This window comes from Athene cunicularia (assembly GCF_003259725.1).
Source record: "Athene cunicularia isolate RWA chromosome 5 unlocalized genomic scaffold, athCun1 chr5_part3, whole genome shotgun sequence".
NCBI classification, from domain to species: domain Eukaryota; kingdom Metazoa; phylum Chordata; class Aves; order Strigiformes; family Strigidae; genus Athene; species Athene cunicularia.
Window position 1 is genome coordinate 7,291,382 of NW_020799103.1, and position 11,468 is coordinate 7,302,849.

General features: G+C 46.2%; 1 protein-coding gene across 1 annotated transcript in view; it reads left to right on the plus strand.

The window, feature by feature from the left end:
- DBX1 (developing brain homeobox 1) overlaps positions 1 to 2,802 on the plus strand; it is a 3,009-nt gene extending 207 nt beyond the window's left edge. Inside the window, exons 2-4 of the mRNA XM_026850693.1 lie at positions 240 to 469; positions 1,620 to 1,822; positions 2,173 to 2,802. Of these exons, the coding sequence (XP_026706494.1) occupies positions 240 to 469; positions 1,620 to 1,822; positions 2,173 to 2,547 (808 nt within the window). The 3' untranslated portion in view covers positions 2,548 to 2,802. The remainder of the gene's footprint in view (positions 1 to 239; positions 470 to 1,619; positions 1,823 to 2,172) is intronic.
- The last annotated feature ends 8,666 nt before the right edge of the window (positions 2,803 to 11,468 follow it).

An 11,468-nucleotide genomic window follows, 5' to 3' on the forward strand; every position in this document is an offset into this window, starting at 1 on the left:
CCCCCCCCCGCGGGGGTTACGCTCCAGTTCAGAGGTTGGAGGGAGTACAACACCCGAGCATCAGTCGCGCCAATTTGATGCCCGATTTAGCACAGGCAGTGACTGCGTGACGCTCCCTGCCCGCTCCCCCCGCTGACCGGCAAATTAGCCGGGATTGTCACGGTCCCCCTCCTCCCGGGCAGCCCCCCCTCCTCCTCCTCCTCCTCCTCCTCCCGCCGCTTTCAGCACCACGAGGGGAGCGGTCAGCTCCCGCCGCGCTCCGCGCCCGCGCAGCCCCCGCGCAGGCGGAGAGAAGCCGCCCGCTGCCCCGCCACGCTGCTCCCCGCCCTGGGGCCCTGCCGTGTGTGTGTCCTGTCCCCCCGCCCCGCGTCCCCCAAATCTTTCCGCTCCCGCCGGATTTCTGCCGTTTACAGGCGGATCGAGCTTACCGCGGGCACGGCCCGACTTCCTCCTCCTCCTCCTCCTCCGCGTACCAACCCTCCCCTCCGTCACCTCGGGTCTCCCACTTCGGCGCTTCTCGTTTAGACCGTCGGTGGTATTCAAACGACATGGTCGCGGCGAGAAGGCAGGCTACGGGGGTATGATTCTTACAGCACTGAAGTATTATAATGCTGGGAGAACAATTAAAAAAAAATCTAATTACACAAACAAGCTATTAATTTAAAAAGAAAACAGGGAAAGGGAGAGAGAAAAAAAAATAACCCAAGCTCTTCCATTCATCCTCCGGATAATGGAATTTGCTTCCTTTCTCCAGCATGTGAATAGCCTAACAAAAACAACTTGAGCTTTATAAATAGCTTTTCATGTCCATTTAATGAAAATTATTTGGGGAAAGAGACGATTGTGCCATCAGTATTCTCCCGAGGAGCCTGGCATGCCGTTGTGTTTAGTTTGAAAGTGTAAATCTCTTTTGTTCCAATAATATATGGCGTTAGCTGCTTGTCCTCAGTCTTTTTCTGTTAGTTCATTACTACACAATTACCATTCACGCTTCATTAGCATCTCTGTCTCTTTTGGGGAGGTTCCCCCCCCCCTTTTTTTTTTTTTTTTTTTTTTAAGGCGAAACTCTGCCCTTTTTATCATACCAATGCCATTGGGAACCAGGCAATGTGCTAATTAGCAGTTACTTTTCATGTCTTTGGATTGAATTCTCCAACTTTGGAGGGGGGGAGAGAAGAGATTAATATAAAAAGATGAATACTGATTGATCAAAACTGCATCCAAAGGAGCGGTTTTGTTCAAATCAGAAAAGTCCTCATTTTCATCTCGAGCATAATAAAGCGTCTGAAATGATAAAAGCGACTGAAAAAAATCAAATGCTTCTCTGAGCGGGAGGGAAAGCTTTTTTATTATACCTCTATCTTAGCTGGTACGGCTCGCTTTGCCTTTTCAGGCCGGAGACCTTTGAATCTCTCAACAAAACCGGCCACTATTGATCCATTTTACACGTTTGAGTTGATAGATCTAATCCCAGCGATCGCTGGCTGAAAGGGGGGCGCTTGGTTAAGCCTAAAGCTCCTTTTCACGGCTCCAGGTTGATGGGTGCCCACCCGAAGGGTGGGGAGGGGGTGGTGGGGGCCAATCCTGCTCTTCTCAGAGCTGTGTGTCCCCCCCTGCAGCTGCCTCTACCGTGGTCCCCATCCCTGGCACCTTCTCCTGGCCGCTGGCTGCCCGCGGCAAGCCCCGCCGCGGCATGCTGCGCCGGGCCGTCTTCTCCGACGTGCAGCGCAAGGCGCTGGAGAAGATGTTCCAGAAGCAGAAGTACATCAGCAAACCTGATAGGAAGAAGTTGGCAGCCAAGCTGGGCCTTAAGGACTCGCAGGTGAGAAGGGGCACAGGATGGGGAGGGGGGAGCTGGGCCCCCTGGCAGCTCGAGGGCAGGGGAGGAAAAAGGGAGCAGGGTCAGCCACCAAGAGCAAGCCCAGAGCAAGTTACAGGGCCGTGAGCATCAGAGCCGGGAGAGCGGCACGATTCCCAGCTGGGTGAGTGGGACAGGACAGACCACGGTCTTAGTGACCCCCGACCCCTCTCCCAGGGTGCCCAAAGGTCAGGTTTTGTGGTTCCTGTTAGCTTCGGTACAGGCATGAGCAGGGTTTCAGGGTGCAACCAAAAGGCCTTTCCTGGTCCCATTTTTACTGAATCATTTCACTTCTCTGTTGCTTCACCCCCCAGGTGAAGATCTGGTTCCAGAACAGGAGGATGAAGTGGAGGAACTCCAAAGAAAGAGAGCTCCTCTCTTCTGGTGGCTGCAGAGAACAGACCCTACCCACCAAGTTCAACCCTCACCCAGACCTCAGTGACGTAGGCAAGAAGTGTTCAGGAGAGGAGGAAGAGGAGGAAGTTCCCCCCGTGTGCCCACCCAGCCCCCGGCACCCCTTAACCTACCAACAGTCCCCAGAACACCTACACCTGAGGGACAGACTGGACTCCCAGATGTCTCCTTCTCCATCCCATTCTAGCAGCCCCAGCAAACCTTCAGACTTCTCAGACTCAGAAGAAGAGGATGATGAAGGGGAAGAGGAAGAGGAGGAGATAACGGTCTCTTAGATCACCCTGCCTGCCCCTACCATCACATGGAGACGTTGCAAAGATGTAAATAAACAGAGGGCTATAAATTGAAGAGGTGATGTCCCACCCAAATGTCCACGTACTTCTCCAGTGCAGGTTCTTTATCACATAGCTGAAAGACATTCTACTTCTAGGTTTTCCTTTTTTTTTTTTCCCCCCCCATGTGGAGGTTTTTTGTATTCATAGCATCTGCTAACCTTTTTATAACTCTCCGCTTAACAATCAACATTTGCTCCCTTAGTTACCTTCTCCTGAAACCAACAGGCAGCTAGCTCCTTGCTTTATAGCAGGGAGGAAAGGTAGAGCCTGTGGAGAGGGAAACTTATCTCCCCCAGATAAGAAACAACAAAAAAATACAAGATAGTTGGTGTGGCCATTTTCGCTACCTTTCAAGTGAATTTCCAGCTACTATTAAGATTTCAGACCCCTGAAGACAGGTCTGATCCAGCAACCCTTTCCTCCAAAAATAAACAACATTGAGGGACGCAAACCAAACGCTGCCTCCCTCCTCACACCGAACGGTGTGGTACTTGTGCAAGAGACCCACTGAAATCCCTGGAATGACTTCTAAGGTATACTGTAAGTGGAATGGAAATTATATATTTATATGTTTTTCATTTTAATTTATGCATCAATATTCTATGGGAAGCACTGCCTCACCCACCTTTTTTTACCCACAGTCCTGTGCTTATGTTCCACTTTGCTTTTGCTATCTGTGGTGTGGACAGAGGAAAGTGGATATGCCTCTTTGATTTTTGACTGAACTTTGCTGTCTTTGCACAGCTTATATGAACTGTACACTATTTTGTACACTTACTCTGTATGGATGTTTTATACCAAGGTTATTGTGAATGAATATAACGATGGCTCAACAAGATTTCTCTCCTTTTTTTTTAATTAAATGACAGCTAAACTACAGACAAATGTAGCTGTTTAATTGTGTAACTTATAAAGAAACGCTTTTATTTTGTATTTTACCATGTACAGACTTTAAATATGTATATATAATAAAGTGAATGATTGCCAAATAAAAAAGCAGGTTTCCAAGTCTGATCATTCAGTAATACTTGGATCTGATTTACAGGCTGTTGTAGGTTGCATCTGAGGCCAAACAGGCCAAGAAAAGAAAAATACCTTTTATTAACAGTATAGTGATTCAGTAAGAATTTACTAGCTTCAAATTAAATAACCTTACAGGAATATCCACATGCCTTTTACCTGGGGAGCAACTCAACCAGAGGATTAAAGATTTTCTGCAGTTAAAATAAATACGGATTCTCCCTCCCTGCATTTAAACACAACTGAACTGCTGCTGGTGTTACTCTGTGCTGCCCTCCAAAGCCCTTCTGGCTCTCGTCCTTCCTTCCAGTTATAACCCAGGTTAGTCAGGGTGCGGACACCTGCCCCGCATCACCATGCTAAGATACTACAGTTTGTAGACTGAAAGCATGTAATTAGAAGATTCTCACGGTGTAGAGAAACAGAACGGAAGAGATAGAATTAAGACAACTCTTCAGCCTTAAGTCCAGTCAAGGACCATTTCTACAGCACGAGGCAAATCCATACCTGCATTTTTTATTTTTTTTTTTTAAATACAAACTTACATACAGGTAGCAGAATTCTGCTGAAACAGAGATTTCATTACAAAGTTAGTTTATTTGCTGCTCCACAGACTCTGCCTAAACAACACTAAACACCACTCACAACATGCCAAAACAAAAGAAATAAATGCAGCAGCCATGACCTGAACGCAGCTATCCCTGTACGCTCCACTTCACTGCCCCGCCACAGCCACGAGGAAAGACCTGAGAGGGAGAATGATACCAGCTGGAAGGGAGCTACAACAATCAACTAGTCCAACTGCCCTACCACTTCAAGGCTGACCAAGAATTAAAGCATGTTATTTAAGGGCATTTGCCCAAAAGCCTCCTAAACACTGCCAGGCATAAGGCAGCGACCACCCCTTTAGGAAATCTGTTCCAGGCCTTTAGTGCAATTAACTGATTGAACTCAGCATCACTGCAATCCTCCACCCCCCTGACACTTCCCAGCCATTAGCAATTGATAACGTACACCTGAGATAGGGCCGAGAATGGATAAGACACATGCAGTATTTATCCCACCAAACACAGAAATTTTTTTTTTTTTTTAAAAAAAAAAAAAGCTTTTACAAAAAAGCAGCACTTCTCCCAAGTGTACCTAAAACACCATACTAATGCACATTAAACAGTAGCTGGCACAATCCACCCAAGTGTGCTCATCCATAGAAAAGCTCTGACATGCATTATCAACAAGGTATATACTGGAGGATGTATCGTTACCCACCTACTGACTCTTTAAGTGATAGAGCACCCCTTAAGAATTATAACTTGAATTTTACAAGTCCATTAAACATAAGACCATAGTTAATAACCTATAAAGACAGATCTAGTTCAAAACACTTTGTTTTAAAATTCATAGGCTGCTCCAGAGACACAGGTACCATCTCACATACCACAATACTCAAGAAAGAAACACGTTCAGAACGAGAGCAGGTATCGCTTATACGTCATCCTTCCCAATTCAGTGTTCAACACAAGCTACTAATCATCTTACACCCTCTGATCTTCACAGCTTGTCTGCACTTGGAATGTTACCAAAACCATTCATTTCAGACTACTTATTTCACCATTACTATTACATCTTATTCTGCCAGACAAACAGACTTATTAAAGAAAAATAACCTGGGTTTACCAGTTAACATGGAAAACCCCTTACCTGAAATGGGACATTTATCAATCACACTCTTCCTTTTTTTTTTTTTTTTCTTCCTTTCTTTTCACAGCAAAAAGAACATTGTATGACCACACACAATAATTTGAGATGCACAAATATCTTAAGTTAAAGAACTGGGTTTTTTACTTACCAACACCTGCTAGATCGCATCTGTGCCTCTCCAAGGCTTCCATTTCCTACTGTGGAAGGTGAAGCCAGAGGTCACAGCTCCCATGTGATGGCTCAAGCGGGACAGCTGTGCCACGAGAAGTCCTGCAGAAGCACCTACCCTGTCTTATATCAGAGGAATAAACTTATTTGCTTACCTCAAATGCACAGAGATTCTAGTTGCTTTAAGAGGACCTGATGACAACTGGTTTTGTTCCTGGTGTGCACGACATCATCTTGGGTGTATTTCTAAGAGCAAAATGTTTCATAATTTGCTGTTAACATAAAGAGTGTCAGAGGCCACCTCCTCCTCCTCCTTGAAACCAGCTGATACAAAACTGCTGGGTCTGGAATTTTTTTTTTTTTTTTTCTAAAAAAACCCACTAGCTCTCTTTTTGCTTTGGGAAAGGAGATAAGAAACCTTTCCCACCTTCATGGATTTGGAAAGAGTTACATATTGACTAGTAGCACCTGCAGTACTTGAAACTCTGGAAGGAAGTAATTCTATATGTAATGCACTCCATAACAACTGCTCTTTATGAAATTAAAGTGCTCTTTTTAAAGTCCTGGTGTCCCAGAGTGGTCTTATATATCTAGTCATCTTTCTTCTCACAGCCAGGATGGAAATATCTGACACTGGGGAACAGAAAAGGCTGAGGGGGGATTTATCTTTGGTGACTGTGAGCTCAGGGCAGCAAATTCTCAATTATTTTATCCCTTAAGAAACCAGCTGGTTCAGCATCTGTGCCTGCTGTAACTCTGATCTCCCCCAGCGTGGGAGAGTGGCATTTGGACAGGGACAGAAAGGAAAATAAATCGCTTTCCTGGGGAGTCTGTGCTGTTGTTATCTGCAGAGCTGTATGGCAGCATCCTCCACCGGCAGTCCCAAAACGTGCCTGGGATGTGCAGGGCCCTGCTTTGCCCCTCTGAAAGACAAGAAACCAGGTCTGTGAGAAACTAAGACGAACAACCTGGGAAAGCAAAAGTTGAGGCTGATCAAAGAAATGTCTCAAACACTCGCAAGACGAAACTCTGAGTCCCAGGGTGCATTCTGTGGAGGCCGAAGCTGATAAGGCTGCCCGATGCAGCTGGGGGAGAGAGCCCTGTGGAGACAGGGCCCTGTGGAGACAGGACTGCTCTGCTCTGGGGCACCTGGGCACATTTCAAGGGCCATGTGTCCGGTGAATGAACTTTGCTTCATTATCCACGAAATGCATATTAAAGTTAACACCCCTCAATATGCTAATGAGGGCTGTCACGATCATGCTAATTACATCATCCCATGGAACACCTGACCCCTCCCCGTACATGGGATATGTAGCTATGTGGGTCAACCTAGGGGAAGGACACAAGGAAAGTGGGTATAAATCAAAGGGGGGAAGAAAGGGCTCTCTCTCTGCCCCTCTCCCTGCCCCCCCTCTGCCCCCCGGCTATCTGGAGAGAGCAGTGAAGCGAAGAAGATGGAGGCCAGCAAAAAAGACAGCCTTCTCCTGGAACCCTTGTCGGTGGAATCAGCGCGGGAACCCAGACTGGTGATCTCTATTCCCCCATTCCCTCTATCTCCCTCTTTTCCTTTTTCCATTAAGAAATGCAAGGCATATTATATATTAGTTAATAAATGCTTGAACTTGGAGACTTGGACTTGTTGTCCGCTCCAGTTGGGGATTTGCAAACCTGAGTCAATTGTCCCCCTCATCTGAGTGGGATGTGACAGCCCCTCCAGTCCCCCTCCCCAGCTGAAAAGCTGCTCAGGTGCTCTGCACAAGTTGAGGAGCTGGAATTGTTTTCACCTGTGCCACAGCCAGGGCAGACAAGGCAGGCAGCCTTCTGCATAGCCCCTGTACTGGGAGCACTGTGCCAATACTGCCACGTGCCCATTGAAAAAAACACTTATCCATACGTGTAGAAATCATCTAATAAGCCACAGATGTTAGCATCATATGCAGGAAAGCATGTTTACCCCATCTGTATGAAATACTGTCTTTCCTAACAATAGCAAGCAAAAAAATCCTCACTAGCCACCCCACATTTCAGTACTGCGGAGTTTGAGAATGCCACAGTCGAGGAAAAAAAATAGTTTAAAAAAAAAATTAAATTGCCTCATTTGAAGAGCACCTGTCCTCCAGGAAAGTTTGAACATTGCAATCATCTCGAAGAAACAGAGCCCAAGATGCAAGGCTACAGTTTCCAGAAGCAACCAGCACAGGCTGAGGCTCATGAAAGGCCAAACCCCCACCCTAAGGAAAACCAGACCTCTTTGAAGAGTCCTCAGAAACACTGATGGCATTTGAAAATCTTTGCCTGGGAAGTTTAAAATAGAGTTTTACACAACAGCTATGGGCTCTACTACTGTCAAGAGGAACAAGGCAGAGTCTCACTCCTGGCTGTGTTGCCTCATCTCCTCCCCAACCCATGCAGAAGCACGGACACATAGCTGGGCCTGAAGTGATCAGTTTGAAGAGCAGAAAACTGATCTGTTTCCTGGATTTGATTTGATTTCAGCCAGTCTAGTACCTGGAACTGCCCCGCCAGTGTCAGAAGTGCATGTGGCAGAAACACTCAGCGAGGATGGGAAAGAGGTATCGAAGATCATCCCTTCTGCCAGCCCTTGTTATTAATGACCTTCACTGTACATCTGGAGGGCTCTTGTATTTTTCAACATTTAACCTGATTTAAATAAATAAAACCTCTCAAACTCCAAAAAGACATATCAGCATCACTTTCCCAACTCACATAACAGAGATATAACAGCAGGGAAAGCCCAGCAAAGTATCCAGGACCTCACAGGAGTGCCTTTACTGAACAAGCACAAGTGCTAGGTGTGCTGCTTTAACCTAGTTTTCCCTCCCTTATAATCAGCAAAGGGTTAAAATACTTCATAGGATCATAGGACAGCCCAGGTTGGAAGAGAGCTGGAAAGGTCCTCTGGTCCAACCTTTCATGGGGAAGGGAGCCTAGATGAGAACTCTCACCCTGTTCAACCAAATCTTGAAAAACCTTCAGTGATGGGGACTCTGCCATGTCCCTGGGGAGGTTGTTCCAGTGAATGATTGTTCTCACTGTAAAAAAATGTCTTTCTTATATCAAGATAAAAACCCCTCATTGCTAAGCCATGGTGGTCTCTTATTCTGCCTTCTCCTTCTCCCTTCTTAGGGGCTGGGCTGTTCTTGAGCAACTCACAGCACTCACAAGGTCCTTTGCCCTCCATGGATTCTTCCCCCGGACTCTCTCACAGCTGGGCTCTGAGCGTATTGAAGTCGGCCCGTCTGAAATCCAGGGTCTTTGTCCTACTACTGGTCTTCAGCGTGCTCAGCAGGATCTTAAACTCCCCGATGCTGTGATCACTACGTCCAAGGCTACCACTGTTAAGTTGCAAAGTAAGTCTTACCGGGTTGTGAGCAGTAACTCTAGCAGTGCGCTGCTCCTAGTCAGTGTGTCCAGCACCTGCAGCAGGGAGCAGTCCTCAGTGCTCTCCAGGAACCTCAGCGCCTTCCAGGAACCTGCTGGATGACTTGTGCACTGCTGTGCAGAAACAGATTGGCTTAACAAAGACTGGTGAGGGGGCAGGCAGAGAGCAGGAACCTGAAAGTGATGGAGAAACGTTGCCAGAAGTACTGTTGTGGATGAGGTTTAGTGGCTCACACGGACCTGAGCTTACGAGGTTGTTTCTCCCCCACTGAGCTTGGGCTTTGTGTCCTAACATCTGCTTTGCACTGGGTGGTGCTGGTTCACTATGATCCCGGTAGGAAAGCCCAGGCTTAGCCAGAGCATGGTCTCCATCCCTGTAACTAGCTCAGTCTTCTTGAGTCTCCAACAAAGGAGCAAATAAAAAGTATCTGAGCAACCTGATCCAGCTGAAGATGTCCCTGCTCATTGCAGGGGGGGTTGGACCTTTAAAAGTCTCTTCCAACCAAAACCATTCAGTGATTCTGTGATCAAGGAAGGAGAAAGGAACATGGATTATTTGTGTGGCTAAGCCAAGAGAGATGTTAATGAGAAAGTATTTGCCTATAGTCAGTCCCACTGCAATTGGCAGAGATAAGAGTTGTTGTCAGCTGCTGTGCTCTGCTTTACCCCTAAAAAATCTTCTCCTGATAAATAACAAGGGGGCGGGAATGACTGTAGGCTTAGAGGGTCCATGGACAGCTGCCCCTCTCCTGCTGACGTACTACAACCGTGCTATAGAGAGCTCTCCCTGTGCCAAGTGGGGGCTAGAAACCACGGAGCAGAGAGAACTAGACTGATTGTCCACATTAAAAGCTAGAAATCAATGAAGAATAGGTGTTCCCATACCACAGCCCTTGCTTATCACACCTAACACAGAGATTAATGTCAGAACCGTCAGCATCAGTAAAGTGGCAAAATGAGGCCGTGCACAGAAAATGCAGAAGAGAGGGTGGGAGCCTGAATGGTCTCAGGAGGCATTTCCTCTCTGGTTCTTGAGGTGACTATTTCAAGATGCCAGTAGAAAGCGAAGGGTGTAAGTACATGTCACCGACTGAGGACTGATTTCATGAAACGACTCCAGGGAATTTCCCTATTGCAGAAAGGAAGACAGCACTGATCCTACCGCGCTGAGAAGTGATGAGGTGGATCCAGGAAGGAGATAAAACAATGAAATAGGATGTTGGAAACAGAAAAGCAGGAAAATAAAAGGTTAAAGGAGATGAGATAGAGGGAAAAGTGAAGATGAGTGTACAAGACTGCGCACAGAGCAGAGAACAAGAACATGGGGGAGGGATGGGGAAACAAAAAATGGAAAGGGAAGATTCCTGACATATTAAGCATTTTGGTGCCAGTCCAGTAGTGATGCAAACATTGTCCAAGATCAGGGCTGGAGTGTTTTTCAGGGCCAATTCTAAAATGTGCAATTCTGTGAATCAAAGTAAGTTTACAGAACACAGAAAAATCTACTTGAGCATGTCCAAAACTATCCTGCCTCTGGAAAATTCCTGTGGAGGGTCAAATGAAGCCCACTTTATGGAAGATCAGCTCTGAGTTAGTTTGCACTGCTACATTATTATTTTTAGATTAAACTAACTTGAATGCAGCTCATCAATTCTCAGCAGAATTTCTTCTCTTTCAAAACTTTTTCTTTGATATAGGTGAATCTGTCGTAGCAACATTTAGTTGAAATTAGTGAGTAGAGGACAATATAACTACAAGGAACTGTAGGAACTTACTAAGTGCAGAGGGGTTTGGATTTATCCTTTTTGAAGAGAGTAGCTTTTTGGGGTTTTGGTCGGTTGGTTTGTTTTCCCCACCAGGTTTGAGCATTTATTTGAAAGAACAGATCCCTCCACGTTCATACTGATAAATTTATTACTGTATAAACACAGTGTCTCTACCAAATGGGTGAAGAGGAAATGATTAATAATGTGTGGAACGTGTAGGTTGCCCAGAGAGGTGACAGATGCCCCGTTCCTGGAAACATTCAAGGCCAGGTTGGATGGGGCTCTGAGCAACCTGATCTGTTGAAGATGTCCCTGCTCACTGCAGGGGGGGTTGGACTAGATGAGTTTTAAAGGTCCCTTCTAACCCAAACCATTCTATGATTCTATGAATTTCATTCTGCAAAGCACAATACTAAGCCTAACATACACTGCCACCCACAGCCCTTGCGACCAACAGGGAATTCTCTCAAAAAAGCAGCTGGCACCAGCGGGTATCGCGGTACGCCCAGCCTGCTGGCCACGTACTGACTGACCGTGATCTATGCAGACACTCTGAACTGATAGACCAGTCTTGTCTCAAGCAGATCTTGATGGATACTGTGTGCAAACATTAGCTATGGGAGAGAATCCTACTGGTGTAGCCCCTCTGCTAGATTTCCTCCTGGATGTGGGTAAGGGCTGCTGGCATCTTTTCAGAAGGACTTATAAGAAGCCAATAAAAACAAGAACTGAACCCCACAATCTTCAAATAAAAACTAGAAAATGTTGATTAAGAAGGGACAAAATGCTCTGGGAAGCCACAAA